This window comes from Coregonus lavaretus, assembly GCF_964263955.1.
Source record: "Coregonus lavaretus genome assembly, chromosome: 37".
NCBI classification, from domain to species: Eukaryota; Metazoa; Chordata; class Actinopteri; order Salmoniformes; family Salmonidae; genus Coregonus; species Coregonus lavaretus.
The window spans coordinates 13,547,581-13,573,830 of NC_140024.1; the positions used below are offsets into that span (position 1 = coordinate 13,547,581).

Below are 26,250 nucleotides of genomic sequence, written 5' to 3' on the forward strand. Positions count from 1 at the left end.
CCCCATCACTAGCTTGCCTTGTCAAGTTGCAATGTGACAGGCATTTTATGAGAAGGTGTAACTGCCATTAGAAGTCAAATGGAATTGGTAGATTATAAGGCAAGATATTTGAAATGGCCAGCCACACAATGAAACCTTTACTCCTGAACACTCACTTCACTGTTAAGCTAACTGGTTGGCCCAATTTACAAGCCCTGTGGTTTTGGTAAGCTTAAGAGCTCAGTCCTAGAGAGCCTGGTCCCTGTCTTAATGACTGCATTTCACAGTGATGCTTTCTGTCAGTATTGATGTCTTTGTCCTACCCTGGACCACAGATCTCCCTTTGGGAGAGGCCCTCTTTATCTCTACTAAACTGGCCCACCAGAGCCCATAGGGTCAATCATTAACCATCACAAGGGGAGCGGGCTGCTTTGTGTGTAAACCTGTGCTTGCGCTCAATTCATATTGACTCTGCTATGTTAAACAAACTTGGCGGCATGCGCTTCAAAATATTTGATTGCCTTGAATGCTAATATATTTATGATGATGAAACACCAAAGACCTCAGAGGGACAACAAATGCAGCCAGTTTTTGATTAGATTCTTGATAATAATTTGAAATGTTTGACTTTCTGATTGGAACAATGAGACTACAATACCAATCTCCTCTCTCTTTTAAAACCGATGCACAAACATTCAGTTCCACACTCCTGTGCTTGCACTTCTACCTCAAATCTGAATGGCATACACAGAGAAAGGACAGATTAGTGATCTCTCTTTTTAACCTTTGGGATTAACATGGATTTAGAGAGAGGCCGGAATCTAAAATAAAATCAGCTCTCCCACTCTTTTTCTGCGCTACACAATTTCATTTAGCCTAATCACAGCAGTTGACGGTGTCAGTTTCACAGTACTACCCAGGCACACATTTGAAACATGCCCTAAAGCCTTCTGTTGATGTTGTGCAGAATAAGGCCTAGGTTCTAATTTCTCAGACCTGTCCTTATGAAATGATCTCCTTGTTCACTGGATGGTTGCTTGTGTTTCTATTAATGGTATTAGGAGGCTCTAAAGTCTAAAAAAATATATATATTGTTTTGCGTTTCAAGAGGTACAGAAGGTGTTTTCCTCTCAAACACCAGGTTATAATAAGCCATGCAGGGTATAGTAGGAGAATGCCAGCTGGGGGGCTATAGGTAAAAGGGTCACAGAGGGCTGTTACAGGGCCATCCGTGTCAGCGAGTTAGGCTATAAGGATCTACAGTGGGTTAGTTAAGGGCATGTGTAAGGTAACAGTATCTTTCTGCCAAAGTGGATGCCTGTCTCAATGCCTAATTACATGTAGATAAATCCGCTGGATTTGGTTTTGAAGAACCATCATATGATTTAGTCTCTTTAGGCGTAGACTACTGCTTTAGGAATATTGTCATAAAATAGGCGAAATCGTTTAATACTGTACAGTGCCTTTGGAAAGTATTGACACCTTGACTTTTTCCACATTTTATTAGGTTACAGCCTTGTTCTGAAATTGATCAAACTGTTTTTTCCCCTCATCAATCTACACACAATACCCCATAATGAGAAAGTGAAAACAGGTTTTTATAAATTTTTGCTAATTTATAAAAACAAATGTATGGAAATATCACAGGTTGGATGGGGAGCGTTGCTGCACAGCTATTTTCAGGTCTCTCCAGAGATGTTCGATCGGGTTCAAGTCCGGGCTCTGGCTGGGCCACTCAAGGACATTCAGGGACTTGTCCCGAAGCCATTCCTGTGTTGTCTTGGCTGTGTGCTTAGGGTTGTTGTCCTGTTGGAAGGTGAACTTTCGCCCCAGTCTGAGGTCTGGAGCAGGTTTTCATCAAGGATCTCTCTGTACTTTGCTCCATTCATCTTTGCCTCGATCCTGAAAAACATCCCCACAGCATGATGCTGCCACCACCATGCTTCACCGTAGGGATGGTGCCAGGTTTCCTCCAGACGTGACACTTGTCATTCAGGCCAAAGAGTTCAATCTTGGTTTCATCAGACCAGAGAATCTTGTCGGGTTCTTGGTCACCTCCCTGACCAAGGCCCTTCTCCCCCGATTGCTCAGTTTGGCCGGGCGGCCAGCTCTAGGAATAGTCTTGGTGGTTCCAAACTTCTTCCATTTAAGAATGATGGAGGCCACTCTGTTCTTGGGGACCTTCAATGCTGCAGAAATGTTTTTGGTACCCTTCCCCAGATCTGTGCCTCGACACAATCCTGTCTCGGAGCTCTACAGACAATTCCTTCGACTTCATGGCTTTGTTTTTGCTCTGACATGCACTGTCAACTGTGGGACGTTATATAGACAGGAGTGTGCCTTTCCAAATCATGTCCAATGAATTGAATTTACCACAGGTAGACTCCAATCAAGTTGTAGAAACATCTGAAGGATGGTCAATGGTAAACAGGATGCACCTGAGCTCAATTTCGAGTCTCATAGCAAAGGGTCTGAATACTTATGTAAATAAGGTATTTTTATTTTTAATACATTTGCAAACATTTCTAAAAACCTGTTTTCACTTTGTCATTATGGGGTATTGTGTGTAGATTGCTGAGGAAATTGTTTTATTTAATCCATTTTAGAATAAGGCTGTAACGTAACTAAATGTGAATGAGACTATTAATGAATGGATTGTTTTGGTTTTGTATCCAAAGGCTATTGGTATTCTTCATGTACATAGATAGGCCTACTTTACAGTGTGGTCTGGACATTTTGAAATATGGCAGGTATTTTTCAGTCCATTTCCTTCTCTAGGATTAGCTTAATCCAGAACTATTAAAAAAAAATAATGGTTAATAAAGTTGCGGTGTACTTTAGGCAAAAGGAATGTTCAATGTCAAACTATATCTTAGGCCCTAGTCTTTTTTATCTATGGGTCTGGGTCTCTCTTTGTTGTGAATCCATCGAGTGGTTACCAAAATGCTCTGTTATTTCTGAATCGCTCATTGCTGATATGCTTGTCTGCATATTGAAAGCTGTATGTCACCACCAACATGGAAGGAAATGGGTTGGCATCGCGTCCGCTGTGTTGACATGGCTGAGAGTGGTAGTCCTTTCTCTTGGTTCAAAGAGCAAATACAGATGACAGTTACAGGTATGGGATCTTAAATTGACCTGTATTGCCACAGCAAAATAGTCCTGCAGCAAAAGGATTTGAACGTTTAGTCCATAATGTTGCTTGATCGGTGGTTAGGCTATTAGCTGGTCAAAGTGAGGCTACATGAAACGTGGAATACTGTTAATTTAACTTTGTGTTAGTGTGGGTTTTCAGTGAATTTCTGTAAATCACAATCTGCATTTCCTGCGGCGCAAGAAAATTCTCAGCAACAAAAGTGTGATCAAATTAAAGTCCTTCATCTATATGTGAAAACAACACGATTTCTGGTAGATGATAGGTTGACCAAAAGCCTACTTTTTTTCACCCAATGTTATTGTTCGAACTATGTATTGGGTCTGGGGCCAACATGCTTAACAGGTTCTTAAATGCTTCTTATGCTCTCAGCGTACAATGTTGTCAATGAACAAGAGCTGTCAACACTAGCTGAGTTATTACAGCGGTGTATGCAAAAACGTGAGCGGACTTGTTTTGAGCAATGAAATTTGATCGCACAGTCCTCTCCCTCAACACACTAGCCTACTTCAAACCAGGCTGTACATTAAGGCTTCACTGATGGATCTTAAATCCATTTTATGACGCAACAGCAGGGCTGTTTCTAGCTTTTTGGGGGCCCTAAACGATATTTGGTTGGGGAGGCCCTGCCACCTCACGGGCAAAACATATTTTAGTGCCCCCCCTCTTGGCGGTGGAGAGAGAATTGCAGCTTTAAAGTTAATGTCAAGCAATTCTACACATTTTGCCATGGGGCATAGAGATGTTCTGCATTTCTAAAACGAAGTCCATGGGGCAGAGAGAACATTTAGCAGTTTAAAAACTAATTTCATGCAATTCTAGTCATTTTGCCATGGGGGTTGAAAGAAAAAATAGTAGTTTTAAAGCTGATTTCCTGCAGTTCCTACACATTTTGCCATGACTTATGCCATGTTCATATGATATCTGAGAGAGAGTGAATATCAAAATCAATGGGGGCCCCCTAGAGGTCAAGACCCCTGGGCATGTGCCTTGAGTGCCCAGTCACTAATTCATGATTACTACAAGGTTTAGATCGCTGGTTAGACTAACTTACCTAGCAGTCTATAAACTATTAGCTGACATGGGCTTATTGACTGACTGACATGACGAGGAATACTTCCTTCCTTTTTGGTTGGGGGCCCCATATCGGCCGCGGGGCCCTAAGCGGCCACTTATGCATAGAAACAGCACTGCTTTCCCCCATAACTTCCTTTTTAGAAACACTCAGGAGGTTAATGGTTAACACTAACCAAACCTCAGTAAAAAGGAGTAACAGGCCTCAGGTCGAAACATTACCTCTTCCAGTATTTACCGTGACTTTGTTTCAGCTCTAACCATCCTATGCATGAGCAGTTTAACCTCCTAGCACCCCTAGCAACAGTCACTGATAATAACATCAACACTTGTCATTTCACCTTGCAAGGTTGTGTAGTGGTTATCATCACTCTTGTTCTCATATCATGGGGCGGCAGGTAGCTTAGTGGTTAAGAGCTTTGTGCCAGTAACCGAAAGGTCGCTGGTTCTAATCCCCGAGCCGACTAGGTGAAAAATCTGTCGATGTGCCCTTGAGCAAGGCACTTAACCCTAATTGCTCCTGTAAGTCGCTCTGGATAAGAGCGTCTGCTAAATGACTAAAATGTAAATGTAAAAATATCAAATTGACAGATTTCTGACGGTATTATGCTATGAGGGTTTCATTAATCAATGTTTAAAATGACTGCAGAACACTGTAGGCAGTGTCATAGACACCCTGATCATAATTTGGCAAGGGAATACTAGGTCAGATGAGCGTGATAAAATATGTAGAGCAAAAGCCACAATAGTTGCAGGGCTACAGTCTTTATAAAGCATGTCAAGAGGTTGGCAATACAACAAGGCCAGTTGGTTAATGCCTACCTTTCTCAAAACATCAGTATCCCATAATGATCGACACACCAGTCCCTGTTGTTGGATGGTTTGTATTAATACAATCATAGTCACTGCTGTGAATTGAGTGCCTCGCCTCATTGAGTTTTTAAAAGCGTGGCTTTTATCAGTACTGTTAAATGCTATTTGTGATTTAGTGAACATCAAGACTTTGGTCTCATGTGACTCTAATTGATTACATAGGGCTCTTATTTCAGAAACCCTGTTTTAGGAGCTACTGGAAGGATGCCCAGATCAGTTGTCTGTTGGGGACAATTCAAGAATGACACAATCGTGCAGGAAGAATGACACATCGGGCGGCAGGTAGCCTAGCATTTAGAGAGGCGAGCCAGTAACCGGAGGGTTGCCCATTTGAATCCCGGGTCTGACAGGGAAAAAATCTGGCTGAAAGTGAGCCAGGCAATTGGAGGGTTGTTGGTATCCTAGATGCCATTGCCTACCGTTGTGTCCTTGAGCAAGGCACTTAACCCCCCACAACAACTGTTCCACGGGCGCACAGTGTGACAGCCCCCCTGCTCCAACCTCTCCAACCTGTATGTGTCTTTTGGAGGGGTTGGGATAAAGCAGAAGTCACATTTCTGTTAGACCTTCTGTACAATTGACAAATAAAGTTATCTTAATCTTGTGCCAAATGATGTGCACGTTCCCCAGTTGTAGCTTATTTTTGGAAATCAGAACATGACACTATTTGATTTCAGCTACTGCCAGTAACTATAAAGAAATAAATGTGGGCCTTATGTAGGCCTATGCACTTAACAGCATAGTCTCTGACCAAATAGGGCCTTAAATTGGGCGATACGAATGCCTAGTCTCAACACTGTCCCTTGGCTTTTGTCTCAGAGACAGATCCTACTGTATACAGTGATACTCTGTGCCCACAGTTGAACTCCGGTGGTAGACTAATTCTCACGTTTTCAGTATTTCATAAATCTCGTGTCGACAGATGAACGTAACATAAATGGTAATAGCAGCTGTCGACAGACTGTGTGATGCGACGACTAAAGCCTGTTGCATGCTTCCCTATCGAAACATTCTGCGGATATATTATGACAAAATTCAGTGAAGTTTTGGTGTTTGGCAGGTTTTTTTTTCATCTGTTCACGCGCACAAAAAATGTTCTTGAGGTAAGTCGAAGTTCGGTAGCCGAAGTCTGCTCCACTTCGTCAGTGATTGGTCAACAGTACTACTCCTAGTAGGAGTGGGAACTATGGACAGGATTTTTCAATAAAGTGTTTGTTGTCATTGAACGAGAGACAACTAGTTTTCATGCCAATTTTGTTCACTTAAGAAATACTCCACCAAACATCTTAGCTAGATGTGAAATTGCACAACTAAGACCTCCTTTGCAAAAACTTCAAAATGAATGACAGATTTCTTGATTTATCTTAGATTAATTATTTTGAGGAAGTGTTACTGGGTATGTTGTTGCTACAGCGTCTCAAGAGGGACAAACAATAATATTGCCGCTTTTTTCAAATTTTTCAAGCTAAGGTCTTTTTAAGGGATCATGCGAGGCACAGACGTTCACTTCGCCTAGCCGAGTTCTGCTAGGAGCAAACCGAACCTAGTATGCGGACGCCTTTACGAGGAGCTTTCAGGTACACCGATTTTGTCACTGGTCATTTGGACAAATCACGATTTAGCAGGTCCTCGCATCTTTCGAATTTCAGAAGCGGAAGAGATATTTGGCCTGTAAACTTGCCCCAAACTGTCTGAGAGTTTATGTTTAGAGGGGTGGAGACTTTGCTAGTCTCATTACTACGTTATCGAACACGTCTCTCCCTATAACCTAATCGATCATCTGACACAATTACGCAAGGTTTTAGTTCTGGGTGTCCGAGGTTAGTGTTCTATTAAATCCTCTCTGGCCACAGGTGCTGTACCAGTGAGAGGCGGGAGAGGTTGGCTGTGGCGCCCTCTGCTCTCGCTGTCTCTCTCCCTCGTAGGAGACTGATTTGTGACACCTTTCTGTGAAAACCCAAAAGCGTCTCCGAGCTCTGATCCCTCTGATGTTTCTACCCAGAGCGAAATGCACACTTTTTTTATGTCAACAAAGATGTTAAATATTTAGAGGGCTAAATCATAGCTGCCAGGAGCTTTTCCATTGGCAGATGAGGAGACAAGGTCAGGTTTCAGTGTAGGCTTACAGCTCTGGTAGTCCCGCCTCAAAGAGCATGGCTCCTTATGTGGACTTCGTGACATGTCTGCCCCACTTGGATCCACCGCTAATGAGCATTGTTCATCAATCTTAACCAAAGGACATAAGCCTTTTCCTCTTGTGGTAGTTTTCAGATAACCCCTTGCTCTTTAGTGCTATTTAAAGTCCTGTGATTATTGTTAAAGCTGTCTCTCTCTCCTCTCTCTTCTCCCTCTCTGCTCCTGCCATTGCCACACCCACACGTGCTCTGTGTCAGAGAGCTTGCCCAACGGCAGATTATTATACACAAAGGGTATGTCAAGGGCTTCGGCAATGCTGTGTGACTACACAGGGGGGTATAAAGAGACAAACATTCCAGCGCACCATAACGCTTGTGCAATCTCAATTTCCTGTGTTTTCATTCCTTTTTCCTGAGTTACCTGTTAGTTCCCAGGGAGGTAGGGGCAGAAAGAATGGCACCTTTGGAGTGACAGTGTCCTATTTTTCCCCCTAACATCCTGTCGTTAAAAAAACATATATTTGACGTTTTATGTAAGTAGCTTAGCTACCCCTCTTAAGTCTCAATAACTTGAAATTGGGAGCATAATAAGGTTCACTTTCACTGAAGTACAGTTAGTTATCACTTTACCTTCGCAGAACTGCCTCTTAGTCACAGCCTGATAAATTACGAAATGTTAGATGGGTTTTGGTGAATGGGAAAACCAGATGTCATCATCAGGTATGACGGTGCCCCACTGCCAAGCTCTGAACTGGATGGAACCGGCTTCTGGTTAGAGATAGGAATTATTACATTTTATCTCAGGACCTCTGTCAGGATCTGCTTGATGGCATTGTATCCTGTTTAATCAATCTGTGTTGCAATAAATTGGGCTACTACCTTTCTCAAAACTTATCTGGAACAGCATTCATTGTCCTTCATCGTTTTGAATCCCCCTCAATACAGCCTTAGCAACAAAACAATTCTGCTGAACTAAATTATATAGCCTAATTAATTTTGTTCTTCTCAGGATAACACCCTCGCCTACAAACATTGCAAACTGAGTTCCTATCAATTATTGATTTGTTGTGGTGTTGGCTTGTACCATTGCTGTGATAATAGCTTCATTCTCCCATGGTTATTTCGAATTAATCAGCAGACATTCTAAAGCCTTAATTAGATTTTGTTCCAAATCCTCTTAGGTGATTAATATATTGTAGGTGTGGTCTTAGTCTGGTTGGGAGAGGTGAGACTGAAGAACAAATTAGCACTGCTGTGCAGCACTGGCCAGGGCAAAGACTGCTACCACCACACACAGCCCTCCATGCAGCCCCATCATGGTCCAACTGAAGAATCCAATCAGGAATGTGGTCAATGTGTACAGCAAGGCTATCTCATCATGGGTTAAATTATAAAAATAGGTAAATACACAGTTGGTTTTATTTTGGTTGTTCTGACTGCTGTTCTTCATAGTGCTCTGCTCAGTAATAACCTATGTTATATTCAGGTTTATCGATTTTTCTAAATGCATCAACGACCTCCCTCCCCAACCCCCAAGGCCAAAACAACCCTTCCTAACATAAATTGTTAATGCCAAATATTTTATCAGCTTATTGCTACATTCTTATCAGCAGAGTCAACATGCGCTCGTAGCAAAATCAAGAGCAAATCCACAAAGGTTCCAAATTTGTAGCCTTGTGACGCCGCAGGCTATTTTTAAGCATGTTACTAATAACTCTCCTGGGCTTTATAGGTGGATGGTAGGAGAGGAGTCTCTGTTTCCCCATGCTCTACAGAGCTGACGTTTGACTGTGGATTTCATGGGCTGCTGGGTAAATGGTTTGAAGTCTTTCATAGTTCTTCTATGTCAACATGGCTGGTACTGATAGAACCTCAACTACTAACCATTGTTCATCAATCATTCACTTGGGAAGAGATGCATTTTTCTCCTTCATATGATCCTGGCTATAAATAGTAGGGCCGGGACAATAACAGTATTGCAATATTTTTTCCATGACAAAAATGAAACCATGAAGCGGACCTAACTCTTTGGTCCTTTAAAAACCTGCTGTATGTAAAATATTGTGTGCTATAGCTTGGAAAATAAATAAATGTGACTCTGGATGACAACATAATGATGTTTGTCTCCAACATTAGGGCTGTTTTCCTAAAGAAGTTAAATCTGCTTTGTGTTTTGTTTCCTTGCCACGATACTAACGAGTATTGTGATACTGGTACCGTCCCGGCCCTAGTACATAGTATTGCCCTTTTGTCTTTTAACCAAATCAAAATCTAATCAAATTGGATTTGTCACGTATAGAGTTTACAGCAGATATAAAAGGTGAAGTGAAATGCTTATGTGCTAGCTCCACTGAGGTATAAATGAACTAGTGACTGCCTCCAAGATGGCCGACCGTTGTTTTCAACTTAATCTACTTGCGTTCGCATACACCGTTCCGTGGTTGCTGCCATCTTTCTTACTGGGACTACTCCACCTGTGCATTAGCACTGTGTGCACTGGACAGACAGCAGTATCGTGCAAACCTGCTCCGGGAACTCTGTCAGAGCACATGGGCAGCTAAACAAGACAACCGGTACTTCCCCTGGTTAGCTGGGGTCATGACCTCAGACCAAGAATATAAAATGTTAATAACTTCTGCTGTGAGTGATGGAAAAACTATCGGCCTCAGCGACAATTATTTGAATAATTTTGTGCATAAAGGTGATGACTAAAGTTTCTTATTAGGGATTTTCTAATTTGACTTCTCTATGGGGCTGCCTTTCTTGGCTGTGATTCAGTTAAACTGCAATACCGACGCAATACTGTAGGTGAAGTCAAAAGCGTGCTTCCAGACCGGAACCCTGGCCTCTTGATTAGCTCCCTCAACAATGCAGTACATCAGTCAATAACAATAATACTGAAAAAATAACAAGTAATATAATTAATAAGAGAGGTAGTATGCATAGTAATAATGGACTGTATTATACTGTATTTATACATATAGAGTGGATAGTGTCTTGGTCACGCAGTGGAATAAATATTATATAGTAGAACAGCAGTGTTGTGTGTGTGAACAGCAGTGTTGGGTGATAATATTGGACCTCACGATACAATATTATCACGATATTTAGGTGCGGATACGAAATGTTGCGGTTCTCTCTATTCTATTGCAATTCGATATTTACATTTTATTGCTGTTCTATGTTACAAACGTATTGCTCACCATATGTCTTCTGCAGCGGGACAAGAGAGAGCCATGAGAGAACGAGTTTTGATCACTCATGGAAATAAAAGTGCTGAAAAAAATGTGCTCCCTATTTAAAAAGAAGACAAGCCATGAAGGAAAAATACTGGAACTTTGGTGCAACTAGCACAAAAATAATATTGCGATATTGTCAAAACAATACGATATATCGTCCAAAATGATATCCCGATATGTAACTATCCATTTTTTTTTCTTCCCCCATCACTAGTCAGTGCATCTAATCTCTAAAGTGCGAATAGTCTCTGAGGTAAATTAACTCTAATTTCAGTGTTGTATGGCTGGTTGTTTTTCTGTTGTCCTGTTTGGGAGGCTGAGAAGCTAAAAGCTCTGAGTGTAGCCCTGGCTTGGTGATGTCATGCAGTGAGTGTGTTTGTGCGTGCTGAGTGACCACAGGCCTCCTTGTTGCCTATGCATGGTTTTCCCACTGGCTGGAGAAATGCCTATGTTGGCACACTAAGCTCACTGTGAAGCAGCGTCCTTGTGATAATGGGGGAGTGGGGGAATGGCAGTCCTGTGATTTGTGTCCTATGAATGAGACGGGCAGTAACAAGATGGATATAAGCAGATGGACCCTATTGTGACTGACAGCCCACACCTGATGGAATGCAAGGCCTGGTTCAGTAAACCCATCCCGTGGGTGGGGGGGGGGGGGGGGGGGGGGGGCTGGCTTGTGTAAATAGCTTGAATTCCACAGCTTTCTGAAGTCTTTCTTTCATCTTATCCCAGTGTCTGTTTCTCCTCTCTGAAGCCACTGGTAAACACAGCACAGACAGACCAGGGTTTCCGTTAGGAAAAAGTGGCGCAGGACATTTGAATGGCAGCATGTTAATTTACCGGACATTTGAGAAATGTACCGGGTCCATATGCATTGGGTGCGTAACCTGATTATGGCGTCCACCCACGGTGCTCAGAATGACAGAAATCACATTTAGATTATGGTAAATTAATCTTAACAGAACTAGAGATATATCGGGCCGATATTGGCCTTTTCTAGTCTATCAGCTGTCGGCCCTTCTCTATCGGCCTTGCCGATTAGTGCCTCTACATAGCAAAGCTTCCGCTATGCCAGCCACCACTCACCGCCTGAGCCACGAGCACTGCACAATGCCGAGGAATGTCTAGCTGGGAAAATCATCATCAACAGCAAGCTAGCTCATTCTCCAACAGTAAGGTGCAGTATTGAGAAATTGATGAATTGACAAAGTGACCAAAATCGAATTCCTGTTGTTTAGTTAGCGAATACACTAATAAGGCTTTTGTCGACGTGCCCGGACATACATGCAATAAGCAAGCTAGCTAAGCAGATAGCTATGTGACCTGTTAGCAAAGATTACGATAAATGACCCTTTCATATGTCGTGTTGGCTAGCTAGCTATTATTAGCTACTATGCTAGCTAGCTGGCTAGATAAACATGGTGCTGAGATATCAGATAACATTAGCTAGCTACGTTGGCTATTAGCTGCTATCTGGATATCATTTTGAACATGCGCCATGTTCGGGAACGAGCCAACTGACTTGCGGTGTAACGTTAGCTATTTACTGGTGTGGTGTGCTAATCTGACCAGACGCAATCGTACCCATAAATTGACAGTTGATAGTCGGATTAGATGATTGTCGTAATAGGGAAAGATGGAAGTGTTTTTTTAAATTGCTAAATAAAGGTTGGCAATAGGTTTAGCTACCTAAGAATCTTACTGCATGTTTATGGACCAAGAAATCTGTAGATCAGTGCATATGTGAGCATTCTCACTTCTCAAACTATGGTCAGATTTTAGCCATTCAGACAGAATCTGCATTGTCGTTTAATATTTTTTTCATACCCTCGCTCTCCCTGTTAGATATATTATGCACATATATGGCTTGGTAGCAAATGTAATCGCCATTGAGCTAGTTCTCATAGTAGCAGTGCCTATATGATGTCCTTCCATGCAGGCGTGACATGCTGGAGTGGTCCTTCTATGCAAATGTTGTTGATCAGTAGGCTAATATAAGTCCCAAATAGAAGGCAAACAGATTGTCATCTGTAGCACTATAGACTCCACTGATCAGCCAAAACAAGCTCAATAACTCAATGCATGCACACACTCTAATTGAATATGCATTCACATGTATTGTGAGTAGGGCTATGCCATCTTAATATACCCAGTTTATCAGGAGATTTACCATTCAAATACAATTATGTTATGTAGTTATTGTTGTGCCTCCTCCCAAACATTGGACTGCAACTGGGCTCAAATTGTCACTCATTAAGTAATTTATTTGAGCTGGAGATGTCAGTCTAAGTTAGGTAGGCCTATTTCACCAACCCTATCAGAGATATAGTGAGCTTTTTTAACATTCTCAGAGTTGGTTTTGAATCTTCCAAGATTGATACAGCCTGCCAACGTCGGAGGAAGTGGACTGGAGGCTCAGGGTATAGGCCCCTGTGTTGTTAGTCACACATTGTGTTTGTTTTGTCTTTCAGGTGGTTGATTCCTCTCTGTCTCTGTGTGAAGAATATATCTGCTCTGGGATTCAATTCCATGGAGAGCAATGTCGTAAAACATTCATCAGTGGATGGCTTAGGTGACAGGACCTGGCACTTGCCATGCATTAGGAAGTAGGTGAGAAGACCAGACCTGCTCTATTGGATTAAAGAAGCCATTACGTTTTTTTCTCAGGTACTGAGAGATTGTGGCTGGTCGCTCTCATTTGCATTTGGTTTCCAGTGTTCAGGTACCCTAGATGGAGATATGAATGTTCCTTTGGTTATGCACAGATAGAGACCCCAGTTCAGCTGTGTGGTGGGGCAGTGTATTGGAAACCTGTAGGAGTTTCTTCTGTGTCTGTGACTGGAACTGTGTGTTGGAGAGAACATCAAGTAATAGTTGTGTCTATCTGTTGTGCTTTTATCCAAACTGGAGGTGTGCTGGTGACCACGTCTATAATGATGTCACTGGACCGTGTGGTCCTTGCTTACACCTCTGTTTGGGAAGTGGGCACAGCAGCAAGAGATGAGGGTTGATGACTGTATGGTGACACTGATAGTGTGTAAAGGACGTGAACATTTGCATTCCTGATACCAGAGCTGGCGACCCCTCATATTCATTCTCCACCACCCCTCCAGTTTTCCCGGAGAGCGTGAAAGGGGACAGATTTGCTGTTGGGTGATACCGTGGAAGCATTTTATCACTCCACCCCTTAGTTGTCAGGCTCATTTCAATCATGCCTCTGTTAGGTTGGCCAAATTGAGACTCAAGGGCATGGCAACAGTTGTGATTGTCACAGTTGTCTTTGGGAAAACCTTTTTCATGTGGCTTGAGTGGACTCTAGCTGATATAGGTAACTGTTGGGTGTGAGAATCACAGTGTACAGGTTAGGCTTACTTGTCAAATAACTTTTGTTTCTCTTTACCGATTTTGGTTGACATTTCTGTGGTGAAAACTATTAGCACCTCTTTTTTGTCGCAACAATTTCACCATGTTTCAGTCATACATTTTATCAAGCCGCATGGATGGCAACATCTTCCTTCCTGTTGAACAAATCTGAGACGACGCTTTTGACCTCATCATTCAACATTCATCACTCAATATCATATTTTTCTGTGTCAATGTTTTACAAAGTAGGTGGGCCATATGTGAATTGTGCTTCAATGGTTTGTATTGGTTTGCCGTTAGGAGTGCATTTTGCGAAGATGTTGAGTTCTCCCTCTGGGCTCATACCAGAGTAGCACCTGATTTGAATATAGAATTGATGGCTGCCTAGATCCTTTGACAGCTTTAGATGTCAGGGGAGGCCGTAGGTGGCGTTTAACGATAACATATTTTTTTTAACACATGGGTTATCATTGCTTACTGAGCTGATTCTGCAGTATTTACAGTAACTCTGGCAGTTGTTGAAATATCCACCTGTAATGGTAGGCTAACTTCTTTATTTTGGCGTTTGTATTTACGGATATACACTACCGGTCAAACGTTTTAGAACACCTACTCATTCAAGGGTTTTTCTTTATTTTTACTATTTTCTACAATGTAGAATAATAGTGAAGACATCAAAACAATGAAACAACACATGGAATCACGTAGTAACCAAAAAAGTATTAAATAAATCAAAATATATTTTATAGTTGAGATTCTTCAAATAGCCACCCTTTGCCTTGATGACAGCTTTGCACACTCTTGGCATTCTCTCAACCAGCTTCACGAGGTAGTCACCTGGAATGCATTTCAATTAACAGGTGTGACTTCTTAAAAGTTAATTTGTGGAATTTCTTTCTTAATGCATTTGAGCCAATCAGTTGTGTTGTGACAAGGTAGGTGGGGTATACAGAAGATAGCCCTATTTGGTAAAAGACCAAGTCCATATTATGGCAAGAACAGCTCAAATAAGCAAAGAGAAACAACAGTCCATCATTACTTTAAGGACATGAAGGTCAGTCAATCCGGAACATTTCAAGAACTTTGAACGTTTCTTCAACTGCAGTCGCAAAAACCATCAAGCGCTATGATGAAACTGGCTCTCATGAGGACCGCCACAGGAATGTAATACCCAGAGTTACCTCTGCTGCAGAGGATAAGTTCATTAGAGTTACCAGCATCAGAAATTGCAGCCCAAATAAATGCTTCACAGAGTTCAAGTAACAGACACATCTCAGCATCAACTGTTCAGAGGAGACTGTGTGAATCAGGCCTTCATGGACACCAATAAGAAGAAGAGACTTGCTTGGGCCAAGAAACACGAGCAATGGACATTAGACCAGTGGAAATTTGTCCTTTGGTCTGGAGTGCAAATTGGAGATATTTGGTTCCAACCGCTGTGTCTTTGTGAGACGCGGTGTGGGTGAACGGATGATCTCTGCATGTGTATTTCCCACCGTAAAGTATGGAGGAGGAGGTGTTATGGTGTGGGGGTGCTTTGCTGATGACACTGTCTGTGAGTTATTTAGAATTTTAGGCACACTTAACCAGCATGGCTACCACAGCATTCTGCAGCGATACGCCATCCCATCTGGTTTGGGCTTAGTGGGACTATAATTTGTTTTTCAACAGGACAATGACTCAACACATCTCCAGGTGGTGTAAGGGCTATTTTACCAAGAAGGAGAGTGATGGAGTGCTGCATCCCCCGACCTCAACCAAATTTTGATGGTTTGGGATGAGTTGGACCACAGAGTGAAGGAAAAGCAGCCAACAAGTGCTCACCATATGTGGGAACTCCTTCAAGATTGTTGGAAAAGCATTCCAGGTGAAGCTGGTTGAGAGAATGCCAAGAGTGTGCAAAGCTGTCATCAAGGCAAAGGGTGGCTATTTGAAGAATCTCAAATATAAAATATATTTTGATTTGTTTAACACTTTTCTGGTTATTACATGATTCCATATGTGTTATTTCATAGTTGTGATGTCTTCACTATTATTCTACAATGTAGAAAATAGTAATACAAAAAATAAAGAAAAACCCTTGAATGAGTAGGTGTTCTAAACCTTTTGACCGGTAGTGTGTGTCTGTTTTTTCTCCTCATTAGCTCATGAGAAGAGACAACTCTCTTATGGAAAGTGCCCCCATGTTCCTTGTTGCTATGGTGTCAGTGGCAGCCCTCATGTAGGCTTGGTTGTAAACATATCAGGAGCGTTGTAAATAGCTCACTGCAGGTGCCAGCCCTCTGAATGGGTTTCTCCCTGTCTGGGTTGCATATCAGATGTGCTGCTGTGAAGGTAAGCCTATTCTTTATCCTTCCTTGTGTCTCTTCATTTAATGGTGTCCCACCACAATGTAGCGTAGCCACCCTGCAGCTTTCTCCTACTTTGGCTGTTTGTGCTTTTCTCAATGGCCCCCATTTCTGCTTGACAAGCTTCCAATGTCAATGCCACCAACCTGTTGAACAAGCTGTTAGAAAAGAGTCTGTGTACACCGTAACAAGACAAATGGAGGGAGGGGAGGGGGACAGAAGGGGGGTTAACAGTCACTCAGCCAAAACACAGTGCCACGCCCCAGGTGCCAGGGCTAGTAAGAGCAAGCAGCAGGAATGTGAGGGAAATGAATGGGAGTGTAAGTCTTGCCTTTCCCATCGTGAGTGGTCTCTCTTTACACTTTTACTTCAACATAGAGTTGTGCAGTAAAAACTGAACACAAGCGTGGCGCATGGTATGGGCACGGTATTTAACTGTGTGGACGTTTTGATCAACTTTGCCTGGATTTGCCTCTAAAGAAGGTGAATCTTTGAACAGTAGGCTACATGTGGTAGATCATAAGCTTGGCAGAGTTAGGCTAAATACATTGTACCTGTAGCTTCATTATAATTTAAACCCTATCATCATTGCATGTATAGTAACAGCATTCTTCTTTGAGAAATGGCATCTTAAATTCAGTTTTTGAACTGTGAACTGATTCAATTTCTGAATTGTGACATCTGTCAGAGTAGGAGAGGAAATGAAGTTATCCTCGTCTGACTTGATCAAATTCACAGAACAGCAAAACAGGGTGGAAGAATATAGAGTGTGTTAGAATGGAGGCAACACATGGTGTCGGGTCAATGTGTTTATTTTGCCAGTTAATGATATTGACCCTTGTTTTTCTTTTCCCCATGCGAAAGGAAAACCGTGTTTAGCGATGTGAAAAGAAAGCACTGTGCTCTGTTTGCGAGGGAGGAAACTATGCAGCAGAATAGGAATTTTCACTCTTTATAAAGTCCTGGGACTGTGGAAACACTGAAACAGGCCAGCCACTGATTCGAGAGCAGAGCTCTGAGAGCAGAGTACATATTTTCTGTCTGTGCGGTCTGCATTCTGTTTACTGGAAGGGCCCCGTGCAGAGTGCACATGCTCCCACATGTGCCGTCAGTGTGCCCAGGGAGGACTGGTAGAGGGAATGGTAAACGGAGGGGCAGACTCAGAGAATTAGAGAGAAAGTGTGTTTATTTATGCCTTTCTTTTCTGAGGAGGTTAGGTAACATAGAGGCATTAAAACCACACCAGGTCCCCTTGTGCTGCTGCAACGTGAAGCTGGGAGGAGGAGGCGGAGGAGTTTGTCATTTTCAGGCCCCTCTGTGTGGGAAACTGTGTTCTCATCCAAAATGAGCAGTGCTGTGGGACTCTCGAGGCCTGTGGGCTGGTTTCACTGCTTGCTTCCCAGGTTTGGCTGTAGTAGACAGGCAGCGGTAACAATGGGAGGGTTAAGTATCTGATACACACACACACCAAACCCCGGGACTCAGCTGCAAGTAATTAAAGCTGGCAGTTGGCAGAGAGTCAGGCGACTGTAATGGCCGCTGTAAGTTCATACCATAATATGTGGAAGATGAATAGGGTCTGGTAGTAAACGTGTTGTCATGTTGTTGACCTAAGGCTTTCTAGCTCCCCTCCCTGTGTCCCGTTCGCCCTGAGGGGGGAGTCCGAGGGAGAAAGGTCCTCTGTAAATCCTCCTCTCTCTACTGTAATCAGATCTGAAACACTTCTTATTGACATGCCAGGGCTTTTGCTGTGACCTGCATAGTCTTGTTAGGCATATTATTTTTTCCATAGAAGTTGTTTATCCCTGAGGTGTTACCGTCTCAGGTTTGAAAGTAAAAGATGGTTCCTTCTCAGAGAACCCTCAGCAGGCCATTCATTTGATTCTAGTTTGACATGACTGCATGGATTCATTCAGATCTGGTGTTGCAATCTCAATCATAAAGAGAAAAGTAGCTATGGAGCTTTTTGTGTTGTAAAATATATAAAGTATCAGCAGGGGCTTTACCAGGACACTAAAAGCAAATTATATTCAAATGATAATTGTGAAAGGGAGGACTTGTTTGTATGGGCTGACTATGGCCCTATTCCCACTACGAAATATGAAGGAGGGTCTGAGGTGCGGGGTGGTGAAAGATAATTCTACTTTTCAAACATTACATCCTTGCCTTACATTTTGTTGCAGCTGGCTACACGACATTCTTTGTCTGCAGCTCAAATTTAACGTAAATATCACAGTAGCCACCAGCCAGAAAGCACAAACTATTCAACAATGACAAACTTTTCTTCTAAAGCATATTACATTATTGAATAATGCAACCAAACCATATTACACTCTTGAATAATGCAACAATTCACAAGCATGTACAGTTGAAGTCGGAAGTTTACATACACCTTAGCCAAATACATTTAAATTCAGTTTTTCACAATTACTGACATTTAATCCTAGGAAACATTCCCTGTCTTAGGTCTGTTAGGATCACCACTTTATTTTAAGAATGTGAAATGTCAGAATAATAGTAGAGAGTGATTGATTTATTTCAGCTTTTATTTCTTTCATCACATTCCCAGTGGGTCAGAAGTTTACATACACTGAATTAGTATTTGGTAGCATTGCCTTTAAATTGTTTAACTTGGGTCAAATGTTTCAGGTAGCCTTCCACAAGCTTCCCACAATAAGTTGGGTGAATTTGGGCCATTCCTCCTGAAAGAGCTGCTGTAACTGAGTCAGGTTTGTAGGCCTCCTTGCTCCCATGCGCTTTTTCAGTTCTGCCCACACATTTTCTATAGGATTGAAGTCAGGGCTTTGTGATGGCCACTCCAATGCCTTGACTTTGTTGTCCTTAAGCCATTTTGCCACAACTTCGGGAGTATGCTTGGGGTCATTGTCCATTTGGAAGACCCATTTGCGACCAAGCTTTACCTTCTTGACTGATGTCTTGAGATGTTGCTTCAATATATCCACATACTTTTCCTTCCTCATGATGCCATCTATTTTGTGAAGTGCACCAGTCCCTCCTGCAGCAAAGCACCCCCACAGCATGATGCTGCCAACCCCGTGCTTCACGGTTGGGATGGTGTTCTTCGGCTTGCAAGCTACCCCCTTTTTCCTCCAAACATAAATGATGGTCATTATGGCCAAACAGTTCTATTTTTGTTTCATCAGACCAGAGGACATTTCTCCAAAAAGTACGATCTTTGTCCACGTGTGCAGTTGCAAACCGTAGTCTGGCTTTTTTATGGCGGTTTTGGAGCAGTGGCTTCTTCCTTGCTGAGCGGCCTTTCAAGTTATGTCTATATAGGACACGTTTTACTGTGGATATAGATACTTTTGTACCTGTTTCCTCCAGCATCTTCACAAGGTCCTTTGCTGTTGTTCTGGGATTGATTTGCACTTTTCGCACCTATGTACGTTCATCTGTAGGAGACAGAACGCGTCTCCTTCCTGAGTGGTTTGACGGCTGCGTGGTACCATGGTGTTTATACTTGCGTACTATTGTTTGTACAGATGAACGTGGTACCTTCAGGCGTTTGGAAATTGCTCCCAAGGATGAACCAGGCTTGTGGAGGTCTACAATTTTTTTTTCTGAGGTCTTGGCTGATTTCTTTTGATTTTCCCATGATGTCAAGCAAAGAGGCACTGAGTTTGAAGGTAGGCCTTGAAATACATCCACAGGTACACATCCAATTGACTCAAATGACATGGTCATTCCCAAAGCCAACACCTCCTTTGGCCGCCATTCCTTCCAGTTCTCTGCTGCCAATGACTGGAACGAATTGCAAAAATCTCTGAAGCTGGAGACTCTTATCTCCCTCACTAACTTTAAGCATCAGTTGTCAGAGCAGCTTACCGATCACTGCACCTGTACACAGCCCATCTGAAATTAGCCCACCCAACTACCTCATCCCTATATTGTTATTTATTTTGCTCTTTTGCACCCCAGTATCTCTATTTGCACATAATCTCTTGCACATCTAGCATTCCAGTGTTAATACTAATTGTAATTATTTTGCACTATAGCCTATTTATTGCCTTACCTCCATAACTTGCTACATTTGCACACACTGTATATATATTTTCTGTTGTATTTTTTTGACTTTATGTTTTTTTACCCCATATGTAACTCTGTGTTGTTGTTTTTATCGCACTGCTTTGCTTTATCTTGGCCAGGTCGCAGTTGTAAATGAGAACTTGTTCTCAACTGGCTTACCTGGTTAAATAAAGGTAGAAAAAAATAAAAAAATAAAATGAGAAGCTTCTAAAGCCATGACATCATTTTCTGCAATTTTCGAAGCTGTTTAAAGGCACAGTCAACTTAGTGTCTTTAAACTTCTGACCCACTGGAATTGTGATACAGTGAATTATAAGTGAAATAATCTGTCTTTAAACAATTGTTGGAAAAATTACTTGTGTCATGCACATTTACATTTTTAGTCATTTAGCAGACGCTCTTATCCAGAGCGACTTACAGGAGCAATTAGGGCTAAGTGCCTTGCTCAAGGGCACATCAACAGATTTTTCACCTAGTCGGCTCGGGGATTAGAACCAGCGACCTTTCGGTTACTGGCACAACGCTCTTAACCACTAAGCTACCTGCCGCCCTATGCACAAAGTAGATGTCCTAACCGACTTGCCAAAACTATAGTTTGTTAACAAGACATTTGTGGAGTGGTTGAAAAACTAGTTTTAATGACACCATCCTAAGTGTATGTAAACTTCCGACTTCAACTGTATGTGACAATTAAAGGGTTTATTTTCTCATCTATAGGCTACAGTCATTACATTTTAACGTCAAGACAAAAGCACAGAGTTGCTATACCAGCATGTCTTCATCAAGTAAAGTTAGCCTAGCAAAGCTGTTTTATTTGGAAGCCAGACCTGCCACAAAATTGTTTAAATAAAATGCCTCATGATTTGTCAACGTGCACAATTAGTCTGATCTTCAGTCTGATCAACTGTAGTCTACTGATAACAACCACAGCTGCAGGTAGCCTAGAGAAGCCTATGCAATCTGATCCCATCTGGTCCAGGGGAAACGTAATGTCATGTTTTTATAGCCTAAGCTATGTATTTATAGTAGGGATATAACAAATGTAGCATGCATCAGTCAGAAAATATTTCAAACATTGTGAATCACCGGTTCACATAATTTTTTGCTCGTACTACTTTATTTCTACCTTCCGCAACTACCTCATATTTTGTGACAACTGATGTGTCTCATTCAGTGTCGAACTAGCCATATAACTGTGTTGACAGGCATTGATCTACAAGTAATGTTGTATGCCGAAAAACCCCAGGGAATATCAGTAGCCTATTCAAACTGCACACTGTGCCCAGCTTTGCGTGCTGACCAACGCGAGTTAGGTAGCCTGTCCCTGCAGGATCTTGCACATATGTGTGGCACTTTCAGCATTCAAATGCTAAAATGGCTTGCGCAGTATTAGGCTTCATTAGTTGAGTGACAACCTATATAATTTGCTAGATTGTTATCAATGCGCTGTTGAAAATTGTGTTTTACCGGAATAAAAGTAAGCTACAAGAGACTACTCTAATCTGGCTATACCTGCTGAACGGGGCTTACAATAGATTTTATTTCAATTGTTCAGGTTCACCACCAGCAATAGTTTTGGTAGTTTTGCTTTAAACGATCAGTGTACAAAACATTAGGGACGCCTGCTCTTTCCATGACATAGACTGACCAGGTGAATCCAGGTGAAAGCTATGATCTCTTATTGATGTCACCTGTTAAGTCCACTTCAATCAGTGTAGAGAATGGGAGGAGACAGGTTAAAGAAAGACTTAAGCCTTGAGGCAATTGAGACATGGATTGTGTATTTGTGCCATTCAGAGGGTGAATGGGCAAGACAAAATATTAAAGGGCCTTTGAACAGGGTATGGTAGTAGATGCCAGGCGCACCGGTTAGAGTGTGTCAAGAACTGCAACGCTGCTGGTTTTTCACACTCAACAATTTCCCGTGTGTATCAAGAATGGTCCACTACCCAAAGGACATCCAGCCAACTTGACACAACTGTGGGAAGCATTGGAGTTAACATGGGCCAGCATCCCTGTGGAACGCTTTGACACCTTGTAGAGTCCATACTCCAACCTTGTAGAGTCCATACTTTTTTAAACAATTTTATACTCCGACAAAAATAGAAGCTGTTCTGAGGGCAAAAGGGGGTGCAACTCAATATTAGGAAGGTGTTCCTAATGTTTTATATACTCAGTGTATATGGTAATGTTTTTATATATAGGGTAAAGTTGATAATTTCAAAAACAAGGAATCACTTTTGGGAGCTGCACTGCATTGCTAAAACGGGAGGAGAGAAGAAGCTCGCTAAAAATGTAAAACGTTGAAAACCAATCGGTTTTGAGATGGCGTGAAATCTAAAGTTGTGCTATATATTCATTTGCTATGTCATATGTCATTTGTAAACGATAAATATTGATACATTACTAGCTCAAACACTTAATCTGCAAAAATTACGAGTTAATTAGTGGGCAAAGGTGATTTCAGAACCAAAGAGACAAAAAACGTAAGCTACATTGCCCCCCCTAATCTGATAGTGGTAGTAGGGTGGTAGATGTCTAGTCTCCCTTATGGCTCAGATCAGGTGCCTACACAATATACACCATAGACATACATCATTTACACACAGACAGATCCAGCTCAGCGAGGCCCATCTCATAAGCTCTATCAGCAGCTGGTTTTAATTTAGAATGGAAAATGAATGTGTTTATGCAACAAATGTTACTGCATCGAATCGTATCGCATTGCTTCGTTCTCTAATCAAACCGTGTATCGTATCGGAGCCCATGTATCTAAATACGTATTGAATCGTTGTGAAAGGGAAAGATTCCTAATTTATAGCCTAAAATGGGCCCATTTATTTGTTTTCTGAGAAAATGTGAATGTGATCAAATTTGGTTTATATTCATACTTCAGGTGGCTAGGCTACCTAGGCCTTTTTAATCCAAAATTATTGACTGGATTTATTCAATCAACAAAATAGTGATGACTTGCTGTATGAGTATCTTTTTAATTACAGATGCAAAGGCCTACACAATGCAACCCTGCATACAGCGAGCTCAGCCCTGTTTGTTGTTTTGTTTGTTTTTGTCCAATCGCAGTTGTCTCTTAGTCTGTGTGAATGGTTGTAATGTTTTCATCCTCCTTAGGGCCATGAGTTTTTCCATTATTATATATATATTTTTTAAACATGACTTGATTAGAAAGATTATCTGGTCCCATTATAGCTCATATAAAACCGTTTTTTACTATGATTTATTACTATGTCATACACTTCAAATAGGGTCCGGAGTTGGTTAGGTTAGCCTACTACCAGATCAGGAAAAACTCTAGGCCCCAGGAAAACAATTGCCCTCACCACCACTCTAGGTCCTGTGGTGCCACCTCTGAAATCACCACACAATGTTACAAATGAAAAAACATATCCTATTTGTATGTTTTTGGTGGGATGGGCTTCCATAATTTTAACATGGCTCAGTGCAGTCAGCACCTACTGCGACAATTTCAGAATGTAACAGGCTTTTACTGCAATTTCAGGTAGAAAATCTATAAAACAAGTCTAAAATATTAGGAAAATGTCTATACATTTCAGCTGTTTCAAAAACATTGCTCTGCTATTGCCATTTATACTGTAGGAGTGTTGGGCTGAACGAGACAATTGTGTTCACACTGCCCTGCTTCAAGGGGGGCAACTGTTGGACAGGTGTCATGCGCTACCTCCGAAGGTAGCGGTCGAGACAGTCCCGTGTAGCTCAGTTGGTAGAGCATGGCGTTTGCAACCCCAGGGTTGTGGGTTCGATTCCCACAGGGGGCCAGTATGAAAATGTATGCACTCACTAAAACGGTAAGTCGCTCTGGATATGACTAAAATGTAAATGTAAGTAGTGTAGCGCTTGAAGTCACCTCCCTCCACACCCGGCCTCCTCCAGTCCTCCTCGAACCTTTGGCTTTCAGTGTGGTGCTCATCAGCATACTAAACATGGCTCGGGGGCATTGTGCTCTTGTTCCCCTAAATAGCTCCCTGCCATTTTGCAGGGAGGGGGCCGAGCGAGACGTCCCAGGCCCCTGGCACAGACACGTGGTGATGGGGGTTGGTAGGTGTTGTGGGCACCGGGCAGCAGCAGATAGACCACGCTGTGGAGACATGGCAGGAATCTGGACTGGGGCTGTATTTATCAATATGCTCTTGTTGTTATAGTACATTTAGAAACTGCTAGGCCATTTTCCAGAGTGATGGCCAGGCAGGACAATGCTCTGGGCCTGGTACAGGGTCAGTGTCAACCGCCAAAGGCATGCTGTACCATGTTTACGAAGGTTATTGTTTTTCGCTGTTGAAAGTTTTGCTTGATGTCTATAAGGAGAGCCTATAAGTATAGCCTATAAGTGAAAGGGAAAAAAGATCCAAACTCACAGAATTGTATTTTACATTTTTGAAAGTTGACCATCTTACTCAAATTTTGAAAAGGAGGAACTGCAACTTTGCTGTATTTACAATTGTCTTCTTGAATTCTGAAAGAGCTTCATCTACAGTAAATCTGCTGACTTCTTTGCAAGCACTCCCATGCTGTGAGATTATGAACAGCCTTTCAAATCCTTGCAAAGGGACTTGACTCACCTTCTGAACCCCCCCCCCCCCCACTCCTCTTTCTCTCTGTCTACAGAATCAGTGTATGACCTTCTCCCCAAAGAGCTGCAGCTGCCATCCTCCACTCAGCAAAACACAGCAGCAGCCATGAGCCAGAAGAGCGGTGGAGAGGCGGCTCCTCCTCCCTCAGCTGCCCTTGACTCAGGTAAGCCCCTCCTCCTCTACCCATCTCCTCTTCTGCCTCCATGGTAACAGTGAGCAGTGCTGGTAATGGTTCCATCCTGTTTCCTGGAGTCAACCCTTCTTTAGGCTACCTGCAAGACCACTTCCAACTACATTAGGGGTAGGCAGCACACAGTCTGTACCTGTAGGCTTACACCTGCATGTAGAGAGTACAGCCAACCCTCTATATTTCATATTATGCGTCCATCACATGCCTTGACAAATAGGCATGGAGCAGCTGCTGAAGACCGGAGTTATGAGGCATTATTGCCCTCTCCCTCGGGCATCCTGTGGCCCTCAGCAAAACACACTGCACACAGTGCCAGCCAGCCATCCCTGGGCCCTGGGGGCTTGCTCACGTCTCTGAAGACTGTGAACAATTCTGACTGTGAGGGATGGGAATGACCTGTTCCTGTTTTTTTGTGTTGATGTGCATTATCCCCTGGGTTTTACACAGAGATAATTATTGGAGACATGCAGAACTATGAGCACCCTATATCATGATCTGTTGGTGGTTGCTATAAACCTCACAGCTCAGATGTAATCAGCTCCAGCTGCAGCCCCTTTTTAGAACCCCAATCAGAGGGCTAGACTGAAAATGAGCAGTAGTAAAGCATTGCCTGGTTTTATGCTGACACAATGATTCTATACAGGGGCTATAGGATCCAAACATCTCTTTATGACATAGGCCTACAGGTTGCAAGCAGATCAGAAAGGCCTCTTTTTAATACTTGTGCTTTAGAGTATACATTTTTAAAGGTTCCCCATCAGGGCGTAGGGGCTGTAACACACAAACAGAGAGGGCATTCTTTCTCTCCATAGAAATCCAACTTCATGATCCCAGCTCAACAATTGGCTATAAGGATAAGCACTGTTTTGAGTGGTTGGGTTATGCTAAAACAAAGTAATGCCTACAGTCCTTGCTGGGAACACTGTGCCTTGCAGTTGGAGTCTAAGGAAACCCTCTTCATTCCTTCCCGTTAGAGGACACCCCTGATTCTTTCGGGGCACACAAGACCTACAGAGTCCCCATCTTCTTGGGCTGTCTTAATGATCTTCAATACGGCAGTCTCAGTCTATTTGGGGTCCACTAAATAATGAAAAGCAAAATGTACCCCATTAATTGACAATAGCAATTGGCTTCCAGTCTGATATGGTACATTTGTGAAGATAAACATTATAAAAATGCTAACCATCTCTCTTTGGGACAAGACACAAGTCAGAAGCAGGGTACAAAACCATTTCGGT

General features: G+C 42.4%; 1 protein-coding gene across 1 annotated transcript in view; it reads left to right on the plus strand.

Annotated features, from left to right (window-relative positions):
- Positions 1 to 26,250, plus strand: part of LOC311111537 (nuclear factor of activated T-cells 5-like) — a 60,081-nt gene that overhangs the window by 5,609 nt on the left and 28,222 nt on the right. Inside the window, exon 2 of the mRNA XM_084154282.1 lies at positions 24,857 to 24,985. Within this exon, the coding sequence (XP_084010408.1) occupies positions 24,857 to 24,985 (129 nt within the window). The remainder of the gene's footprint in view (positions 1 to 24,856; positions 24,986 to 26,250) is intronic.